The sequence below is a fragment of the Mastigoproctus giganteus genome, chromosome 13, assembly GCF_048544385.1.
Source record: "Mastigoproctus giganteus isolate SK-2022 chromosome 13, ASM4854438v1, whole genome shotgun sequence".
Classification (NCBI taxonomy): domain Eukaryota; kingdom Metazoa; phylum Arthropoda; class Arachnida; order Uropygi; family Thelyphonidae; genus Mastigoproctus; species Mastigoproctus giganteus.
The window spans coordinates 120,659,788-120,683,670 of NC_143587.1; the positions used below are offsets into that span (position 1 = coordinate 120,659,788).

At 35.3% G+C, this 23,883-nt stretch overlaps 1 protein-coding gene across 2 annotated transcripts in view; it reads left to right on the forward strand.

Moving 5' to 3' along the window:
- LOC150076406 (general transcription factor 3C polypeptide 3) overlaps positions 1–23,883 on the forward strand; it is a 327,130-nt gene that overhangs the window by 184,150 nt on the left and 119,097 nt on the right. For both annotated transcript variants that reach the window (XR_016547855.1, XM_090388164.1), the window contains exons 17-19: positions 6,837–6,966; positions 11,958–12,023; positions 19,541–19,599. Coding sequence is in view for 1 of the 2 variants with exons in the window: in XM_090388164.1 (XP_090244290.1) it covers positions 6,837–6,966; positions 11,958–12,023; positions 19,541–19,599 (255 nt within the window). In the remaining variant the exon portion in view is untranslated. The remainder of the gene's footprint in view (positions 1–6,836; positions 6,967–11,957; positions 12,024–19,540; positions 19,600–23,883) is intronic.

Consider the following 23,883-nt stretch of genomic DNA (forward strand, 5'->3'; position numbering starts at 1 on the left):
GGATTTTATACTGTTACTGTTTTTCCAGCAGCAACTTAGACTAGGCAATAAAAGAATACAATGCTCTTGTGCTGTTATCAACAGTGACTCTTCATTCATTAAAAATCTGCAAATAAAAGGCTCACTAGGTAGGAGTGATCAGAGTGCATTGATGTGAAATTTACTTAAAGATGTAGTAGTAGCAGTGGCATGTGATGCAAGAAAGCAAGTGTATGAGCTTATGCAGCATCAGCCAAAAAAAAAATCACACCATTCCCTCCAAATGCCTGTCCAGTTCCTCCTTAAATTTATTCAACCTATCAACTTCCACAACGACAGATGGAAGTTTGTTCCAGCAGTTAACCACCCACTGGCTAAAGGCAAATTTCTGCACATCTATTCTACATCTGTCTTTTCTTAATTTGAATTTATGCCCCGTTAGGTTCGTAATCAGAACAAGTGGAAGGATCCCATCAGAATTCAGCGTGCTCAACCCATTCAAGGCCTTATATACCTCAATCAGATCACTGCGCAGATGCCTAGTCTCCAGCCACTGCAATTTGCAGAACTTAAGCCTCTCTTGGTAAGAGGATCCCTTCATTCCCCTCACCAATCTTGTTGCCCTTCTCTGTACACGCTCAAGGAAATCTACATCCTTCCTAAAATGAGGCCTCCAGACCTGTACGCAGTACTCAAGGTGTGGCCTGACCATTGCCTTATACAGAGGGATAATCACCTCCTTTTCCCTGCTAGCAAAATTCCTATATATCATTGACAAAACCCCATGACCTGCCCTGGCAGCCTGTCTGCATTGCTCAGAAAACTTCATATCTGACTGCACAATTACTCCCAGGTTTTTTCATTTTCTACCACCTTAAGTGTAGTACCACACAGTTGGTACGTTTCTCTGGGGTTACTTCTACCCATATGCAGTACTTTGCATTTGTCAAAGTTAAACTTCAGTTGCCACTTCTTAGCCCATCTGCCCAAATTATCTAGATCCTGTTGCAGTAGCACACTGCCATTACTGTCATTAACAACCCTGCCAACCTTTGTATCATCTGCAAACTTCGACATTAAGCCTGATATACCTTCATCAATATCATTGATAAATATACAAAACAACAGTGGACCTAACACCGAACCCTGTGGGACTCCACTAATAACATTAGTCCAAGAAGAGCAGCACCCATTGATTACCACCCTCTGTCTTCTCCCACTCAACCATCCTTTTATCTATTGTAGCAACTTACCCTTAATACCATTCTGCTCCAATTTGTACAATAGTCTTCCATGCGCAACAGTGTCAAAAGCTTTCCTGAAATCCAAATATATGATATCAAAATTATTTTTTGCATCCAGTTCCTTTGTAACCACATCATAATATCCTATCAAATTTGTCAGACAAGACTTTCCCTTAACAAACCCATGCTGTGTCTGAATTATTGCTGCAGTCTTGTCTAGATGATCCTTCAATGCATCTTTAACCAGTGACTCCATTATTTTACCCGGAACAGAAGTTAAAGTGACTGGTCTGTAATTACTCGTGTCACCCTTCGATCCCCCTTTGTGAATTGGGGATACATTTGAACATCTCCAGTCCGTGGGAACCTCCCCTGAGTCCAAGGACGCTCTCATAATTATGGCTAAGGGTTTGCTTAGTTGCTTTGCTACCTCCTGTAATATAACTGGATAGATCCCATCCACCCCAGGTGCTTTTCTTATGTTTAACTTCAACAATTTCTCCTCCACTTTGCTTTCAGTTATTACAAAATCATTAAGTATCCTGCTACAATTTGATAACCTTCTGCCATTTTCAAACCTTAATAATTCCTCATGTGTGAATGTAGATGCAAAATACTCATTCAGTTTGTTTGCTATCTGAGCAGGATCATCAACAGTCAAACCATCGACTGTTGTCAAGGGCAAAGGGAAATAAATTAGGTAAAAGTGACTACAGTGATCTCAGACAGTTTTTAAATTGTGCCCGGTGGGACCAATTTACTGTTGGTATGTTGCAAATTCCAAATGGGAAACACTCAGGGAAGTATTCATAGAAGGTACTAGGCTCTTTATACCAATTGCGAGATTACTGTTCAAGGCTTAAACCGAAATGAATGTCAGGTGAACTGATGAGACTTGTAGCAGAGGAGAAAAATGCATTTAGATGTATATAAATTATCAGGAGCCTACAGTAGATATAAATTAGTCTGTGGTCAAGTCACAAAGGGGGTTAGGCAAACTGAGGCAGATTACAAGAAATTTCTGGCAAAGAATGCAAAGAAATGAATTTCTTTACTTATGTAAACACTAGAATGAAAGGGATGAATTGTAACTGTTGATGATCCTGCTCAGGTTGTTGACAAACTGAATAGGCATTTTGCCTCTACCTTCACACATGAGGAATTTTTTAGGGATGTAGTTACTAGAAGTTTATTAAATTCTGACAGTGCTAAGTGATTTTCTGATAACTGAGAAGAAAGTGAAATTGTTGAAGCTAAACATACAAAATGAAACTTGAGTGGATGAGATCTATGCATTTATATTAAGGGATGCAACAAAGGGGATAAACAAACCATTATCCATAATTATGAGAGCATCCTTGGATTCAGGGAAGGTCCCTATGGATTGCAGATGTGAATGCATCCCCAGTGCACAAATGGTGATAAAAGAGTGACTTGAATAATTACAGAAATCTTACCTTGTCTTGTGTTCCAGGGAAAGTAATGGAGTTGCTGTTTAATAAGGAAGTAATGCAGGACCATCTACACAAGAATGCAGTTGTACTGCAGTCACAACGTGGATTTGTTAAGGGGTGATTTTGGCCGACCAATCTGACAATATTATGAGGCAGTAAATAAGGAATTGGATGCAAAAATAATTTTGACATAATATATTTAGATTTCAGAGAAGCATTTGATACTGCTGCACATAAAAGACTGCTGTGGCACCTCCGTAGCCAGGTGGGTAGGAGCAGCAGTGCGTAGCACACGCTTCTTGATTAGACCGGGGTTCGAGCCCGTGACCACCAAATACGGAGGATGCGGAAAGGTCAGGAAATGACCACTGCATATCCCCAGAGCAATATGGCCTTTGTTACTAATGCTCCTAAAAACCAAATGACAACATAAAAGACTGCTGTACAAATTGGAGCAGTCTGGCATTAAGGACAAGTTACTGCTATGTATAAAGGGATGGTGAGTGGGAGAACAGAGTGTTGTTATCAGTGGGCACTGATCTTGGCAAATGTTATTAGTGGAGTCACCCAGGATTCAGTTCTAGGCCTGTTGTTGTTTTCTATATATATTGATGAAGGTATATCAGGCTTAATGTCTAAGTTTGCAGATGATATGAAGGTTGTTTGGATATTTAATGTTAATAATCAAGGTATGTACAACAACATTGAGAAAAATTAGGTAGATGTGCTAAGAAGTGGCAATTGAAATGTAATATTGACAAATGTAAGGTACTGCACATGGATAGCATTAATCCCAGATTAGTGTACTGTGTAGTAACATATTCAAGGTAGTGGAGAAAGAAAAACACCTGGAGGGTAATTATGGAGTCAGATATGAAATTTTCTGAGAAGTGGGGCAGGCTGCCAGGACAGTTTGTAGGGTTTTGTCATTGATATACATCAATTTTGCCATTTAGGATAAGGTGGTTAATATTGCATTGTACAAGGCAATAATTAGGCCACATCTTCAGTATTGCATCTGTATGCAATACTGAAGATGTGGATGTGGATGAATTTCTTTACTTATGTAAACACTAGAATGAAAGGGATGAATTGTAGCTGTTGATGATCCTACTCACGGAGCAGGTGCAGAGAAGAGAAACATGATTATTGATTTATAAAAAATGGGTGCCCTTACCAGGAAAGGCTTCAGTTCTGTAAATTGCAGCATCTGGAGACTAGATACCTGTGAGAAGATATGATTGTGGTGTTTAAGGTTCTGAATGGATTTAGTAAGATCACTGGCAATGGACTCCTTCCTCTTGCTCAGTGTATGCATATGCTTGATCATAAATTCAAATTGAGGAAGAATAGTTGCCGGATAGATGTGTGGAAGTTTGCTTTCAGTCAGTGTGTAGTTGAGTGTCGGACCAAGCTTCTGTCTGGTACTGTAGGAATGTGTAGTTTGAATAAATTCAAGAAAGAACTAGGTAAACTATTAGAAGAGGTGGACACGTGATATAGGACATTTGCATACATGCACGCATAGTTGCACACACATGGCCACTACTGATACTAATACAGTATGTACAGATACAGTGGCTGGTTCTAAAATCGATAACTATGTAGGTGCTGTAGCAGCACCTTTCTTAAACAAAACAGTCTCTCAAGCACTCCCTCTGAATGTGGCATTTATACTGCTGAATTCATTGCCCTGTTATTTGTTTTGGAATATACATGTAAACTGTTCTTCTTCAGTATCTCATATACATAGATTTACTCAGCACAGTAGAGGCACAATTGCAGTTTCATCCATTCCTAAATGAAATTTACACCTGATTGATACACCACTGAAATAAACACAAGTTGGATTCCTGGGCACATGGGTATCAGGCAATAAATGTGCTGATGGAGTGATGAAAACCCAGAAAATGTGGATACCTTGTCATACCAGGTCCCCTATGTTGACTTTAAATATCATAAAATGAGCATGTGAACAGCAGTGATTATGCATTTGACAGACCCAGTTGAATAACAAAGTGTTTCAATTAAAACCTACTCTGTGGCTATTAAAGTTGAGAACACACATTGGGCAAACTCATCTGTATTTACTTATAACTGATTTACTATGCGTAATTTACTTAACAATTAGATGAACTTCTGTAATGTCCTCATTGTCACGTCTAACTGTTAGTACTTGCCCATAGAATTCTTTATATCAAACATTTGATCTCAACTTTTAATCTCAGCTCTCAAAAATAATAGTTCTGTTTAATAGAATATAGTCATTTTCCTAACACCTAATGAAATTATGATATATTCAATATCATTTGTCTTAGGCAGAATAGGGCCTAAGTTGCCAATGCCAAATGCTCTCCAACAACTCACCACATGAAGTGACCAACACAGTTCCACCATAATGGTGCTACTACAGGCTTTTCACACTTACCACAGTAAGCAGTAAATGCAGAACTGACTATTATGGCAGAATTCTATGTTAGTCACTTCCCATGATTAGTGTAGCGACTTCTTAATTTCCAGTTGTTAATCAATTAAGCTCTTCTGTTTTTTATTTTTGCTTGCATAGTAACAGTAATTTCTTGCTAATAAAATACTCATAGTTTTAAAAATGATGGGTTTTTTTTATTATTATTTTTTTTTTATTTTGTGGAAGTGCATAATTTTTAAACTTAAAGAAGATGCTTGAAGTGATGAGGAAAGCCATAGCATTTTTTTAAAGTTAACAAATTTAAAAATATAACTAACAGCCACTTGTTGGTGCCAGTGACCCATTCATGTGGTAAAAAAAGTATTGAATCTTAATTTAATCACTTTGTGATAATATCATTTATGTTTTTCTTTTCTTTAATTTAATATAACCAATATGTTCAGTACAGTCTGTTTATTTATGTTGTTCATGTTGTCATTTTAGGCCTCCACTTTCCTTTCATTTTCATGTTCTTCAGTGCAGTTATGTTTTCTGTTCCTCTCCAAGTTTTTAGGTAATTTTCTGTTCTCTTTCTTTGCAGTATGATTTGGTTTATTTTACTTTGCATCAAAATTTACATTTTACAGCTTTATTTTCTTGTCAAATTATTATATTTGTACTTTCTTTTTTCCTATATTTTTGGACTTTCTTATTTTGGTCGTTCATCAGCAAGATACCCTTGTGTGGTCTTCCTACTTGATTACAATCTGCAGTAGCACTATTATTATGGTGGAATTATGTTTTAGTCACTTCCTCACAATTGTAGACACTTTAATTTTCAGTCATTGATCAGTTATGCTTTGCTTTTTTATTTTTTGCTTGTTTACAGGAAACAGTAGTTCTTTGCACACAAAAATACTTGCTGTAGTTTCAGAAATACATTTGTCTGGTAAAAAATAAAGTGGCTAATCTTAATTCAATCATTTTGTGATAGTACCACTTACATTTTCATTTCCTGGATATAATAAAGTATTATTATATTGTTATGTGAAGCCTGCAGCTTAAAAATAATTTTTTTTTGGTGTCCCTATATTGTAATGATAAATGGCTGGAAGTCAAGAGAAGAATAAATTTTGGATGGATAGCATTCAGGAAATATAGTCACATACTGAAGAGCAATATCCCAGTTTGTCTGAAATGTAAAATAATGAACCAACGTATACTCCCCACCATGACTTATGGAAGTGAAACTTGGGCACTCACCAAAAGAATGGAAAAGAAGCTGAGAACTACACAGCGAAGAATGGAATGAATTACATTGGGAATCAGACTGTTAGGCAGCAAACTCAAGTAAAGGACATTCTTATCAAAACTAAAGAACTAAAATGGTCTTGAGCAGGAGGACACATAGCTCGAAGACATGATGACAGATGGACTAAGAAAATAACAGAATGGTACCCAGGAGGAGCTAGAAGAAAACCTGGAAGGCAACGGCAGAGATGGATAGATGAAATTCATGAGTTTGTGGGTAGTAAATGGATGGCCATTGCACAACAGAAGGAACTGGAAAGTTGCTGGAGAGGCCTTCATCCTGCAGTGGATTGAAAATGGCTGATGATGATGATATTGGTATTGAAATGCAAAGTAAGTTGTGAAATGCACAATTTGACTACAGTTAGTTTTCATTCATTAATAAACTTTTTGTTATCAGTTTCATTACTAATAAATATTAATTGGTTTATCAATTAACAGGATGTTCAGATGTTGCATCAAAGATCTACACTTCTTTATTCAAACAGTAATTGGAATGAATTTGTTAAAGCTGCAAAACTTCTACTAGGCAGCCACTGCTTTTCTTTAAACACTGAAAGAGAAATTAATGGTAAGTTTATATTCCCTGTTTTCATTAGTACTCAGCATGTAATAATTTTGTTAAATATTGCATTTATTTGTGCTATAGAACCTATTCCAATTGCTTGTTCTCTGTATTATTTACTTTGACTTTAACAACAAATTTTTACTTTTTTTTTTTTTTTTTTTTTTTTTTGTATAAGAAAATATTTACAAAGATTTATTTCTCAATCTGAAATCAGAATGAAAACTAAAACATGCCTACAGGAAAATAGGAATATTTTGTGAATGATTAACTGGATTTTACATTTTTATATTTATTGAATTGAATTAGCATTAGTATTAGTAGTGGCAAGTGATGTGAGAAAGGAAGTTTATAAAGCATCAACCAAAAAAAAAAAAAAAAAAAAAAACCATACCATCCAAGAATGTCTCCAGTTCTTCCTTGAATAATATATTCAAACCACCCACTTCCACAACAACAGATAAAAGTTTGTTTCTACAGTCAGCCACCTGCTGGCTGAAGGCAAACTACCACATATCTATCCTGCAACCATCCTTCTTTGATTTGAATTTATACCTCCTCATATGTAGTCTCAGAAAGAGGCAGAATGCCATCAACATTTAGATTACTCAGTCCATTCAAGGCCTAAACACCTCCATCAAATCTCCCCGCAGGTGCCTAGTCTCCAGATGCTGCAGTGGTTGAAGTCACCAATCTGGTTGCTCTTTTCTGCACCCATTTTAGCAGATGTACATTCTTTCTGAAGTGACACCTCTAGACCTGTATATAGAACTAGATGTGGCCTAACCATGGCCTTGTACAAAGGAATAATCACCTCCTTATTCTTGCTAGCAAAGTTCCTGTATATCACTGACAAAATCCCATGAGTTGTCCTGGCTGCATGTACGCACTGCTCAAAGAACTTATATCTGACTGCACAATTATCCCCAGGTCCTTTTTATTTTCCACTACCCTGAGTATAGTACCACATAGTTGGTATGTTAATCTGGAATTACATTGATATTTGTCAATATTAAACTTCAACTGCTATTTCTCACCCCATCAGCCTAATTTTTCTAGATCTTGTTGCAACAGCTCATCCTGTTAACTGTCATTAACCACCCTGCCAACTTTTATATCATCTGCAAAGTTAGACATTGAGCCTGATGTACCTTCATCACTATCATTAATAAATATTGAAAACAACAATGTGCCTAGCACTGAACCATGGGATACTTCACTAATAATATTAGTCCATGAAGAGAGTGCCTATTGTTAACTACTCTCTCTCTCTCTCTCTCTCTCTCTCTCTCTCTCTCTCTCTCTCTCTCTCTCTCTCTTTCTCTTTCTTCTGCCACTCAACCATCCCTTTCTCTGTAGCAGTAACTTGCTTTTAATGTCACATTGCTTCAGTTTGTACAGCAGTCTTATGTGCAACAGTAACAAAAGCCTTCCTGAAATCTAAGTATATGATATCAGAATTCTTTTTTGCATCCAGTTCTTTTGTTACTGCATCATAGCATCCAGTCAGATTGGTTAGACAAGACTGCCCCTTAACAAATCCATGTTATGACTGTAGTATAATTGCATTCCTGTTTAGATGATCCTGCATTACTTCTTTAACCAGGGACTCCATTATTTTCCTGGGAACCGAAGTTAAGCTAACAGGTCTGTAATTACTCATATCACATTTTGATCCCCCTTGGTGATTCCGGGATACCTTCCCACATCTGCAGTCCATAGGGACCTTCCCTGAATCCAAAGATGCTCTCATAATAATGACTAAGGGTTTGTTTACCTCCTTTGCTGCCTCTCTTAATATAATTTGGATAGATCCCATCAAGCAGGTGCCTTTTTTATATTCAGCTTCAACAATTTCTCTTCCATTTTCCTTTCAGTGATCACCAAGTCATTTAGCTTTCCATTGGAGTTTGATAAACTTCTAGAATCCCCTTCCCTAAAGAATTCCTTCTGTATGAGGATGTGGAATGTAGATGCAAAATGCTTATTCAATTTGTCAGCAACTTGAGCAGGGTCATCAACAGTTATCCCATTGGCATCAAGTGGCTCAATGTAATTCAACCGCTTCCTTCTATAAGCTGAGGGAAAAAGGTATAGAAAATGACCTGCCAACGGTGTAATTTCACAAATCCATCATTTGAAAAAAATGCTTTTACTGACATTCTCAAAAAATGCAACCAAAATTAAAGTTAACAAATTGAAAAGTACTACTATAATTGCTATCAAGTGGCAGTGACACGTGACAAATCGATGAACTTCTCAAGGAAAAGAACTTCTGAACACAAAATTTTGCCGCAAACAAGCTAGGTAGGTTATCCTACCTAGCTTGTTTGGCTTGAATAAAGCTCTTTTGGCTTGAATAAAGCATTTTGCTGGTTTCTTTTATATATTATGCCTATATTTGATAATCTGTTCATAGCTCTTCAGTCAAATGTGCCTCACATCAATTTACCAAAATCATTACTTGATCTTGATAAATGGATGTGCAAATGTATAGCAGACTAAATCAGAAGGATGATTGTAATTTAGTGATTGCACTTAAAGGTCTTGGAGAGTCTGAAAGAAGAGCTTCTATTCTTTTCATTGGGACTGTATGGCACAGAGGTTCCCATGTAAAAATGATGTGCTTGTCCAAAGTTTGAAAATTAATTTTCAAGACTGGGTATATTATACACAGGTAGCATGTGTAGGTCCATTATGCAATGCATTGTGATAGCTGACCTACTCGACTGCTTCCCTCTACAATGTTATTTGAATATAGCAGAAGTTTACATACAGTTGTGTTGTTCAAGGAATTGTCATTGTGTTAAGTGATGGAATGAAGAGCAAACATTAAATTTTGTTTTAAGTTTGGGAAAAGTGTGGCTGAAACCTATGAATTGATGAAAGTCTATCATAAATATTCTATCTTGTTATAGTTTTTCAGTGGTATGCAAAATTTCAGGATGGCCATGAGGATGTGGATGACAATGAGCATTGTGGATGTCTAGTAACACTGAATCCCAGAAACCGTCAAAAAGTTTGTTGATTGTGGTTGATTGTTGAATGACTCTATGAATGATGGAATAACAGTTGCACTTAAACATAGAAACAGTTCAAGAAATTCTTACAGAAGAGTTAGGCAAAGAAAGGACCTGAATCTTTTGTTTATCCTGCATTTGACTAATGTACAAAAACTGCCAAGATTTGAAGCATTCAGAGAACTTATTCAAACTGTTAACAATGATCCTCCCTTGCTTATCTTCATTATGGGTGATGATAAACAAAGAGTTTCTTTTATAGCAATGGAATCATTCACAAGGAATTTATTTTACTAGATAAGACAGTGAATAAGGAGTACGGTGCTTAAGCTTTGGATTGTTTGGTTAAAAGAATTTACCAAGCAAGGCTTCAGTTTCAAGAATAAGGGAATTGGTTCTCATTGTACAGCATTAGACTACATTTTATATGTTGCTTTTAAAAATATTAAAGGCTTTTTTTTTTTATCCTAACATTATATATATTTTTAAATTGACTCAATCCTGAAACTTTATTGCTAAACATTGTAAATGCCAAGTTAATAAAATACTTCATCAGTTAACAGCACACCATTTTCAATTGGAATTTTTTTGAATACTGTCAATTAACTTTTCAAGCACTACATATAACTTCACTCTTCTTTCACCAGATAGAAGAGAGAAATGATATGCAGTTGTCTTTGGACATCTGAATATCAATAGCTGTGCTGAGCATGAAGGACATTTAGCCAGGTGAAAAACAAGAACTTGGTTCACATCTCTTTCTCATGAAACTTTGAAATTCTGTTGACATCCAAGGCTGCATATCAGAATCATTTTTATAAACTCAACATTTTCAATTTTTATGCCCAAGTCCTGGCACAATAATCTAAACAGAGATTCACAGACAGAAAAATCCAAGCTGTGCTAATCTTAGAAAGCATACTATTCAAATAAACAATCCTGTGATTTAAAACAAAATAGTTGAAGGAAAGTATAGTGAATGCAGGGATAAGCAGTATAACAGATAAACATTTACCCTACAAGAAAAACAAGACTGTGTCTGTCATAATTTAGGTTAATTTAATAAATATACATTAAGCATTCATACATTGTAGATGTCTTTGTTTCCTTTCATTTAAAAAAAATTTACACTGAAAGGGCAGAATTCATGGGGTTCCTGGGCATTGCGACACTGTCACTCCTCTCGCTAGTGGATGAACCCACCTCTTGGTAGGTATATAGGTACACTGCATTCACATAGACAGTAATTCGATGTCAATATGGAAAATTTGTGGAGGCTTAATATAGTGTTAAATTAAACTTGATTTTAAATTAATCTGAATTGTGATACAGTGCAGTTTATTGTGTAAAACTTCAGATCCAAATTATAGTTTTAAAAAAAATAATAAAAAAACCTTCCCCCCCCCAATGATCTCTTGCTTTCTCCAATAATATGCTTTCCAAATCTTTAAGTTATTTAATTCAGCAGTCTAACCAGAATTCATCTTGCATCACTTGATGACACTGTACTATAAATTAACAATGTATAGCTTTCTAAAGGATTTCTCACATAATCACTGTAATTCATTAATTCAGTAATTTGTGGATTACATTATTCTGATGATTAGTATTTTATTTGCCAGCTCCTGTTATGTCAGCGATTGGCTATCCAACTGCCTAATCAATTGCAGTGCATAGAATTAAAATATAATTTTGTGGAGAACACTGGTACCAGAAATTGCATTAATTACTTGCTTGATTTTCTATTTTCAGTATACTTCAAATTTTTATGTACCTGCTTTTCTGTTCTTTTGTTTTTTATAATGTTATTTTTTATAATAAATTTATAATACTTCTACAACCAGTATTAAGATAGAGATACACTTGTAAAAAAATGCGATAGGTTAATCTTAAGATAGGTTAAGATCTCGTGCATTTTGCAAGTAGCTCAAATGGTGGATATATTCCTTTGATTAACACTTCGGTAACTTTTTTTAGCTGCAGCATACAATCAAACATATCGCAAAAGGATGACATTACTGAAGGAGATGGAACTACAACCAGGTAATAAGTAAATAAAAAACTGATGAATTTTTTTATCATTAATTTATAAGTTAAATGTAATTGTTTTGCTTTGAATGATCTTTCTTATTTTCTTCTTTATCCAGCTATTACCTCACATGTATTACGTGCATTTTCAATTTTATTTGACAGTGTATTAAATAATATCTGTTTTTCTTCCAGTCCATTTCCCTGCTGCCATTCTCTTCTTGTAAATGATCCAGCATATAAGTGACGTGTAAATAAAATTTAAAAAAATAAAAAAAAAAATTTAATGTTTTCTTAAAATAAAAAAAATATATATATATATTATGGAACCATATCCTGGTATGTAGCTGATCCACACATTTGAACTAGCTTAGAAGAAGACATAAAATTAGAAAAGGCATGCAGCAGAAACTGAATGTCTGCACAATAGAGAGTAGAGTAATATGTGAGAGAATAATTATTAACAAATGTGACTGTTCTCTTTTGCTTTGCTTCTAGTATTTTCAAAGAGATTTTGGGGGCACCACCTCAGATATATCAATGCATATACCATTGTAGTGCAGCTTTATAATTCATACAGTTACCAGCTGTTTAGAAGAAAAGTAATTTGAGAGCGAAAAAAGGACTTTTTTTTTTTAATACAACTGAGACAGTTATGCAATACGCTTAAGCAGAGGAAAGTCAGACTCCCCAATGAAAGTATTCATTCTTACATAGAAATTGGTCTAAGGATTGTTGAAGATGACAGGAATGGGTTTTAATGTTGATATTAGTATTGGCCATACAGTAAAAATAAGGCAGAGACCTTGACTGCACCAGTAAAGAAAAAGAAAGAAAGAAAATTGTAGGTCTTAGACTTGCAATTTGCAAATGCAAGTAGTTATAAACATACTACAGACAAACTAACTGTTTACAGGCTCCAACAGAGGGAACCTCACAAATATTTGAAATCAAATAATGTTTTTTCTGAATGTTAATATCCTCTTTTCATTTTTAAAAAAAAAATAGCATAATGGCTGTAGCATGTATTGCATTCTAAAGAAACTGCTTGCAGTTGTCTAATTTCAAAATATAATGCAATTTATTACATTATCTATTACAACAGAACTTGGACCATGTGTTATAACGGGCCCCTACAAAATTATCAGCCCTAGACAGTGGGCATAAATAAAGCCCTGTTACCTTATGAAAGCCCAAAAATAAATGATCTGCACATCAGATTTCGAGTAGCAGTTTTTTGTTTTCTCGAGCTGAACTGCATAAGGAAGACAGTGAAATTAATCTGGTTCTGCAATGGGTTTAACAACTTACTAGCTAAGTAAAACTTCCTATAGTCCACTCTATAACGTTTTTCACTTATTTGAATTTAAGTTCCCTGGTTCTAGTCCTTATTTAATACCATGAAAATTTCGCTTACATTCATTTAACTGTTACTTCTCACAGTCTTATAAACCTCAGTCAGATATCCTCTGAGGTACTTAGTTAACGAGTGCTGTAGTCCACATATTCAAAGCTCTTCTCATATGTGCATATCTTAACCATTAGGTTAAAATGTTCTCTCATTGAACTTTTTTTCAAGAAAATCAATGTCTTTATTGAGGTGAAGCTTCCACACCTTGACACAGTGTTACAACTGCAGTCTCACAGTTACTGTGCAGAGTGGAACTATAATCTTATCTATATAAGCACTTGTTTAATAAATTATCAACAGGACTGTGCAGTCCCTCCTCTCTGCCTGTCTGCATTGCACAAAAAACTTCATGTTTTCTTTATTTTCTTGTATTCTAACTATCATACCCTATTTTTCTTCTGTCATTTTTTAATTAAACCTCTCAAACTGTATAAATTATTTTGAGCTAATATTTCCTAAGTGTGGAATTTTGTATTTTGAAACATTAAAACATAGTTGCATTTATATGACAATCCCTGAAGCATGTGCGGGCAGTTCCAAAGGAGTTGTGTTTGGCATTGGTCATTAGCCAATCCTCCACATCTGAAAATTCATCATGCCCTACGTCCCATTAATGTCATTTAAGAAAATCAGAAACAGGAGCAGTCCAGTCACCAATTTCTCTGGGACGCTACTTATAATCTTGGCCTATTATGAAGTGAAATCATTAATTATAATTCCTTTGACTCCTGTGGTATGTTCATCCCATAATCCACCTAAGAACCTTACTTGTGATCCAATATGTTCCAGCATATATTGTAGTCTCTCGTGTGGACCAAGTCAAATGCTTTACCGAAGTCCAGCTAAGCAATGTCAAAGTTATTTCTTTCATCCAGTTTGTGAATTACATTGTATACAAAATGTGAATTACAAAATTTATAATAAATTATAAATTTTGTTAAGCAAAATTTTCCCTTAACAGTACTGGGCTGTGTACCACTGAAAAAAAACCATTCCTTTTAGATAAATAAATAAATTTTCTGTTTATACTCTGGGACGACCAAACGGTCAGAGGAGTTCACAAGACAGACAGAATACAAGAAACAGCACCATATTCAGCAGTCACAGGTTTGAACCCCGGTCACTCAAGGCACGTGTACTTATGCACCCGCGCGCCTGACCACTAGGCTACGGCTGGCCCTGTATTGCATTCATAATCATTGCCTCCATGATTTTCCCTATCACTGAAGTCAGATTGACTGGTCTCTAATTACCCACTTCAGTCTTGGAATTACCTTTATGGATTTGTGATACAGTCAGTTCTGCTCAGGAACACAGTATATGTTTCTAAAAATCTCTGCATTATGGTATTTCGCGCATTAAAAACAACAGAGTTTATGGAAAAAATAGGGATGGGACAGAGTGCTCAAAAAAAATGTTCAGTCTGGTAAGTAAAACTAAAAAAACTTAGAAACCCAATAAAATTGCTAACACAGGTTTAAATATCTTAAATTTCTAATAAATAAATAAATATTACAGTGAAATAGCATTGTAATATATACATACTAATTGATATTTCTGTTCACTGACTTTTCTTTTTTTTGGATCATAAAATTTAAAACAGTAAAAAAGATAAACAATCAATAACGATGAACACAGCACGCATAAATTTCACAAGTGAAATACGGAGTAAAAAAGTAGGAAGCTTAAAAAATAGGAATGAAGAGAAGATTCTGAAAATTTATTTATGTTTTTTATATGATTGGAGATTTAATTGAAAGGGAAACACATTTCATCATAATAATGTAAAAACCCACAGAATTCCAGCTATCCGTATTATTGAAAATGCAATAAGATCAAGTTTACTACCCATTTATAACTAGATTGCACTTAAAGAATAGCCCAATAAACCTGGAACTGCAAATTGTTTTTATTGTTTTATGGTAGTGACCTCTAGAAATGTGCTCTTCCGTTCACACTATCCTACCCCACAAAATTTCTGTTCAAACAGAAAAATGTGAGCTGGCCTACAATATCATCTTGTGATTACAGTGAATGACAACAGTGTGTCTCCGACCAATACCACTACAGTAAATGGGAAACATAGCTCTCACACATTTGAAATTTTTTAAGCTTCATAAACTTGTATGTATTGCTGCGCAGGTTGCTATGTTCAACTTGATGCCGGGTTTTGCACTCACCTGGTGTTACTCGCAGATGAAATTGCACATAAGCCAATGCAAAAATCACTTTATACTCGCATCATTCCCTAATATATCAGTCGCGTTGCTAAAATGCATGTTATAGTAGAACTGGCTGTACATTGGAACTTTTCCAGTCTATGATAATGGTTTGATACATTTTCAGGACCATTACTTGCCTTCATGCTCCAGTTTTAGCAACCACTCCCTGTTATAGAGGGAATGGGCTACCTCCAGCCAGCAGGCCAACTCTGGCCCACAAATGTGCATAATCCGGCCCACAGTCATTTTCAAAATATTATATTATAAATGGCTTGCCAAAGAATATGTATCATGAAATTATGTTTATTGTAATTTTATTATATTTGCATTTATTAAATTGTTTTTGACATTTTGATTGTGTGAAATCTAATGAATCATTTGAATTTGTGCTATATATCATGACCTGAGGAAGCAGCGGTGTTGCCAAACGGTAAGAAAGCATATCTTCTGGCAACACTGGTAAGCAGGCATAGACTTCCACGCAGTCAGTAGTGGTTCCCAGACTCTCGGCTCTGCAGAATGTGATTGCAGTGTATCATGTGTTTCAATGGCAAATGTCAGTGAATAATCGACGGATAAAAGTAAATAATTTGGAGAGGATTTACTGTTTTATTTTTATGACAATATTTATTGAAACCTATCACAATGCGTAATTGAAAATCTAAGATTATTAAGATTTTATAAAATCTTTGAAATTATAATAATTTTCGATTTAATTTTTTTATAATTGAATACTCTAATTATATTTTTGCAATTTTATCTTGAATTTGTATTTCATTTTTCTTATTAATAAAACTAATTACATGTACGAGTATGTATAAATATTACAATACAATAAGTAACATAAAGCTGTTTATGACAATTTTTTCATTATACACCATTTTAATAATCCTAAAAAAAAATTTTGTCGGCTCACATGTACCTCATAGACATTTTATTTGGCCCGCCATTTAAAAAGGTTGCTCATCCCTGCTCTATAATATTCATACTACTGATTTTAAAGTGTTCAGACATTCACTCTCTGATCTTGCCAAGAAGGAACTTTCATCTGTAGAGACTGATGCAAAGTTTCCATTCACTTAATCAGCTATGTCAACTGGATTATCAATAACCATCCTACATTCACACTGGCAATTATGTTTAGATAGTATTAGGACACAATAGGATGAAAAGTAAAACAAAATTTTATGAAAATGTTTATTTAAAACAAAATGGAATATGACTAATTCAAATCAAATAGAACACAAATATGTGATATTTAAACAGTTAAAAGCACTACCATTTCTTTATCCATTGCATCTCAAATAATAAGACTTGGTGGATTTTTAAGGCTTAATGTTCTATTTTCTGTGTCTTCGTAGTTTCATATATATTTACATTCTTGGATATTCTTGCACCATTAAAAACACTGAGTATGTTACAACTTCAGCAGAACATGAGATTACAAATTAAACATGATGGCATTTTAGTACTCTTGGAGCATTTATGATACTGGCATTTGTTTCTTTTCCATATCTAAGTTTAATTCTGGTGAAGTAGAACTTCTGATTCTTGCTTTATCCATAGGCATCCAGTTTACTTATTCAAATATTTGTCAACAAATTATAGTCAATATTTGCAACTATGATTTTATTTTGTCTGTGTATGTACAGAATGCACTGTGGTAGAAGCAGAAGTCAGATGGATATACTGTCTTGTTGAAGTTGACCTTAATGAAGCAGTGACCCAAATTTTGAACGACTTTGGATTGCTTCTTTGGTATTTACCTTGAAAACTGAAAACAGTACAGATTTTTATTTACAAAAAGAAGTTTCCCTGTACTTACATACTCTCATCCAGTTTTACTTCATAACTGAGTGAGTGAGTGGAATTTTCATGAGATTGATTTGTCAAAGTTAACTATAGTTGAACTTGGTTATAATGAGCACAGAAATAAAAAGATCATGGCTGTAACGAGCAAAAAGCAATAATGATTTTAATTTACGCATATTCCCATACAATCGCTCACTGTTATAATGAGATACTACCTGGATATACCGTACAAATTTGGGTAACTATGCAAACATTCTTAATTTCTTGGGGTCGAAAATACCCAATTCTTGGAATAGACAAAAATGAAAAGGGTGACTTAGCTTTTATGACTACCCGCATTGCATTGGATTAGCGGCTGGTTTATGACCTTCTTTCAGGGATGGGGCTATACAATAGTGCATTGGCATTCTGCTTGTCACATTATCTTATTTACAGATCGTCTTCTATTCATTGAACCATAAATTTATTTCGGGACTTCTAAGAATTTTGTTAACAGGACGTCTAAGAACTTTATATGCATTTCGGGATTTCTAAGAACTTTGTATGCAGATCACTTTACTGTCATTTTAAATAAAATCAGTTAGAAACAAACCCTTCCTTCGGAAACATGTCTACTAACAAAATAAAGTGTCTCTCAATTTGTGAAAAAGTTGAAATTATTTGCGAGTTAGAACGTGGTGCAAAAAATGTTGAAGTGTGTAAAAAGTTTTTGTACTTTTCAACAGTAATGGCATTGTGGAAGAATAAACACGTTTACATATCAGCACTGGAAAAGAACATAACTGATTTAAACAAAATTAGAAAGTGCGAGGTTACAAACACCAATTACAAATACAAACACCATTGCTTCAATGGTTCACTACACAAAGAAGTGCTGGATTTTCAAAAGACAGTCTGATCTGGGAAGCCCAAGCGGAAAAAGTTGCTTAACAATTTGGATGCGACAATTTTGCATGTAATAACAGTTGGCTGGATCGATATATAAACTGAATACAAGCATATTAATACAAATAATATGTAGGTATGTACTAATACTGTATTATTTTTCTCTCTAATATTTCTTTTGCTTTTTGAATCTATATTTTTATCAAGTTATTGAGAATTTAAAAAATAGGAGGTAGATTTAACTCATCACTGATATAGTGAGCAATGGTTATAACAAGGAAATTTTGTCTGTCCCTTGATGCTCGATGTCCTTGATGTCTACAAGATGAAATTCACTTATGTTCCTACTTGGCTACTTCAGCACATGATTTCCAAGAATAATTTTTAAATTCATTTATTTTAACAAGAGTTTAGCTTCATCTAAATTTGACAACCCTTGTGATAAAAGCTCATCAATGTTATAAAGAATACAGTCTTTCTTGTGTAACAAAGCTGTATTGAATGAAGCCATTCTGTTGTAATAATATGTATTTTGTTGCCATCATTTTTGAAATAATTTGTCAGCATTTCTGATGCCAAAAGTTGATTTTATGAGAGAAGCAATAGAAGACAAAATAACTGGATGTTGGTAGTTGAGCAGGTAGTGGTTGTTCCATTTTATGCAATGATATTTCTTTCAGGTATAATATCACCTGATAGATAAATGGTAAATATAAATGGTAATGGTAGATTCATCTGTCACCTGATAGATGAATGGTAAATAGCCAGAATTGTAGAAAATGAAATGCCAGAAATCCATGTAATTTTGATGGCGCCTCCGTAGCCAGGCGGGCAGGAGCAGCAGTGCGTAGCACACGCTTCTTGATTAGACCGGGGTTTGAGCCCGTGACCACCAAATACAGAGGATACGGAAAGATCAGAAAATGACCACCACATATCTCTGGAGCAATATGGCCTTAGGTGCTAATGCTCCAAACAACAAACATCCATCCATGTAATTTTGACAAGTGAGCTATTCATCTTAAAAATTAGATTTGGTGTATAGTTGGTTGATATGCATGTTGCTGTGTAATTAGCTATCTTTTGCACAGGGAAGTGTTAAATGCAGAGCAAACCAAGAATTAATTATATAGTCTTTAAAAAAAAATTAATTATTGTTTTTTGTGATTATAAATTTCAAATTGTTTTACAATAATTTTTAGGTCCAAATTACACAAACATGTGTGTGTCGTGTGATGATTTGTGGAATATATATTTTCAGGTAAGTTTTCATAATTATAGTAAAAATTATGGAAGAAAGAATGTTTGTATTATAACAGTAAATTTTTAGTATTGTGCAAACAAAATAATAATAAAAAAAAAAATTAAGTGCAATTTAAAGCATTATTATTTCAGACTTAGGTTAACAACACATTTGGTTCCAGAGCCCTCTACAACCTTATTTTTAGGCCCTCTATTCCTAAAATATTTAGTATTATATAAAAATATTTTAAAATATTTCCCCAAAATATGCATACCAGGGTCCTAGGCCACCTAAATTTGGCATTCTCCATTAGACCCTTATGTGTGATCTGTGGAAGGTGGCTGGGGGGGGGGAACAATAATTGTCATGTTATTTGATTAAGGAGACTAAACCAAACTGCATATATGCAGTTTAGTTTTACATACATATATGTGTAAAAAAAAAAAAAAAAAAAACAAGGATTATAAAATTTTAAATTATAATTATAAAATTTTGGCATAGAAATATAAAAAACCACATTTTCTCAAATCTACAGTTGTGGTGGAGATGGAGATTCCAATTATGAGTGGAAATCAATGTACATATCAATAATGGCTTGGAAGGTGTGGACTGCAAAGTTTGACAACTAGACATCTAAAGGGAGATCTGATTGAAATATATTCTGAACAGTACAGATGGGCTGCAAGAGTAGCTCATGGTGTCTTGTCAATGAAATACAGGAATTTTTCTAGAAAGGATAAGGAGGTGATTATTCCCCTGTATACGGCAATGGTCCGGCCACACCTTGAGTACTGTATACAGGTCTTGAGGCCTCATTTCAAGAAGGATGTAGAGCTGCTGGAATGAGTACAGAGAAGGGCAACAAGATTAGTGAATGGAACAAAGGGTTGCTCTTACAAAGAAAGGCTTAAGTTTTTTAAATTACATTGTCTGGAGACTAGGCACCTGCGAGGTGATCTGATTGGGGTGTATAAAGACTTGAATGGTTTGAGTTTGCTCAATGCTGATGGGATTCTTCCTCTAGCTCAGAATAATCACCTGAGAGGGCATAAATTCAAATTGAGGAAAGACAGATGTAGGATAGATGTGTGGAAATTCGCCTTTAGCCAGCAGGTAGTTGGTTGGTGGAACAGATTTCCATCCCTTGTTGTGGAAGTTGATAGCCTAAATAAATTTAAGCTGGACAGGTATTTCGAACAAATGGAGGGGTAAAATGGGAGTGGGTTTTTTATTTTATTTTTTTTTTTTTGGCTGATGCTGCATAAGCTTGCTTTCTTGGTCATATGCCTCTACTAAAGCTAATGCTAATATAAGACATTGAAGGAGTTGAGCAAAATGAATGACGAAGACTGCTCCCCCTTATAGGTGATACATGAGCCAGTGGGCCTAAATATAAAATATCAAGTAATAACAGAAAATTGGATCTCATAAAGTTTACTTATGGGCAGTGGGTTGTTGTGCTGAAATAAGTTAGCTCCCAGCATTGCAGAGGCACTGAGTTTGCATAAGTTCAATGCAGAACTGGCTGGTTACCCTGGGAATATGAATATTCTATTGATTATTTTATTTATTTATTTTTTTTGGTTCATGTAGGAAAAAAGTCTACTACACCCAGAATAGGTGTAGGCAGAAAATGAAACTGAAGAATTGGAAACTTGCCAATTACGATATGCAACGTTCTTCTCTTGAACAGCCTTAGCTCATTTATTGGAAAACCAAGGTTTAGATAAAGGACAAGATTTTAAAGTTTGAGCGTGGAATAAAGGATTCCATTCCTACAAGAATAATTTCACTGACACGATCTGAGCAAACGTTGACATCAGGAGTTTTGAAACAGTAATCCGACCAAGGAAAAGAAGAAAAGAAATCTTCATGTCATCCCATTTTGCATTCTTGTAATGCCAAACAACACGAGGTTGGGAATAGCCATGAGGTTAAGGCTCCATTGGAGAAGAGATAATCACCAAGTTGTGATCTGAGGTGCCTAAAGGACCACTCACTTCAACTGTATACTTAGAAGGGTCAACGGGTCGAAAAAGATCAAGCGTGTTGGCTGTATGGTTAGGATTGTCCAGTAATCTGGTAGGTAAATGGACAATCTGTGTGAGGTCATTAGCAATTGCAAAAGCCTGAGCATCTTGACAAGCTGGGTCTGTGTGACTATGAAACAGAAGCCAGCTGGAGTTGTGAACATTAAAATCACCAAGGAAAATTATCTCACTGTTAGGAAAGTTGGACTGGGGAAAGTCAAGTTGCAAAGAGAGGAAGTCAAAGAGTTCCAAGTGATTAGTGGAATTGGGAGAACGGTAGAGACAATGGATGAATTTAACATAATGAGGTAGAGAGATTTTAAGCCAGAGAAGATCAAAAAGAGGCAGTTCCAAGTTACCAAGTCTCTGACAGGGAATATTGAAATGAACATATACACAAGTACCACCTTTGAGGCAAAAGGAATCATACAGCAAATAATTTGGGCAACCGAGATGAGCATTGGTTGAATCAGCCGATAACTGAGATTCTGTCAGAAAAAATACATGGAGTTTGACAGACTGTAAGTGGAAATGGACATCATTGAGATTAGAACTGAGACCACATATATTTATGAAATGAACTAGGATGTGTTTGGGAGGTTTAGATCTTTTTTGCAAATAAGTTTGACTATTGCTCTATTAGTTTGATAATTCATGGTGTATTCAATAGTAAGAAAACGTGGGGGGGGGACATGCTGTATGAAGTAATGAAATTTTTGGATATGGCATACACATGGTAAGAATATACCCAGATCCTTCACATAACGTGGCCTTGATAATGCCTCCCTACTGACTTTGTCCTTGCTGGCATACACACTACTCAGACTCCCTCCAGTCACTATCTGGAAGAGTAGAGGTAGCAAGATTTTACACTAGCTGATTCGGAAGCCTCCTAGAGAGTTACCAATAGGTTCGGTCTGGTATGCTAACTGGTGATCAGCATTCGAACACCGTTTTAGTGCTGTACCCTCGAAATGTAAGGAAATTTGGATCTCACCATGGCGTTCATCATAACCTCAAAAGACATCAATTGTACTGCATGATGGAAGAGATGGGGAAGGGTTGACCGGAACTTAGTTCTGGAGACTGAACAAGGGTTCCACTTATACAGAATCAGCCAAAAGCAATAGGGCGCCTCCGTAGCCAGGTGGGAAGGAGCAGCAACAGTGCGTAGCACACGCTTCTTGATTAGACCGGGGTTCGAACCCGTCACCACCAAATACGGAGGATGCAGAAAGGTCAGGAATGACTACCACATATTCACGGAGCAATATGGCCTTAGTTGCTAATGCTCCTAAAAACCAAATAACAACAACAACCACCAAAAGCAATATTCCACATCATTTATCCATTCCCTTCAACAGTTTGTCCAATCCTTCCCTCCTTATTCAGACTACCCATCTCTGAAACACCATATCGAAGTATATTCCAGCTATCAGTTACCCTCTGGCTAAAAGCAAATTTTTGCACATCCCTCCTGCAGCCATCTGTTTTCAGTTTAAATTTATGTTCCCTTATTTTGTCTTTTGAGAAAAAAAAAATGTACGGATGCCATTGGCATTTAATTTTCTCAGTCCATTTAAAGCCTTAAACAATTCAATCAGGTCTCCTCACAGGTACCTAGTTTACAAACTCCAATTTGCAGAACTTAAATTCTTTTGTTTAATAAGAATACCTTTTGTGTCCTGTACCAATCTTGTTGTTCTCTGCATTTATTTCAACAGATCCACATCCTTAATAAAATGAGGCTTCCAGACCCTTATAGAGTACTCAAAGTGGAGTGTAACCGTTTCCTTATACAATGGGATAATCACCTCTTTGTCCTTACTGGCAAAGTTCCTGCCTGTCATTGACAGATCCTCCTCTCCCCCATGAGCTGTTCTAGCAGCTTGTAGAATTTCTTATTCGAATATACAACTATCCGTAGTTTTTTTTGTTCTCCACCACCATGAGCGTAAGGCCCCAAATGCCAAGCAATTTTCTGTGATATATAGTGTGATCTGTCTAAGGGATATAACCGTTTTATTTCTAGTGCCTTTTTCTCTTCAGTTTACTGTAAGCGATTTTGTACTTAAAAGTATCAAATAAGAACTCAGAAAGAAAATCCACCTTTCTTTTCTTAGTATACTAATTAATATTTTTACTGACTAAACTAACTTTGTACAGCACTTAGTCACTGGTGGTACCACTCCTGCCTTCATGTGTCAAGGCCAGAAATGTGGGTGTAATGACAACATCCATGGCTAAAAGGAGCAAAACTGGATTTCATGAC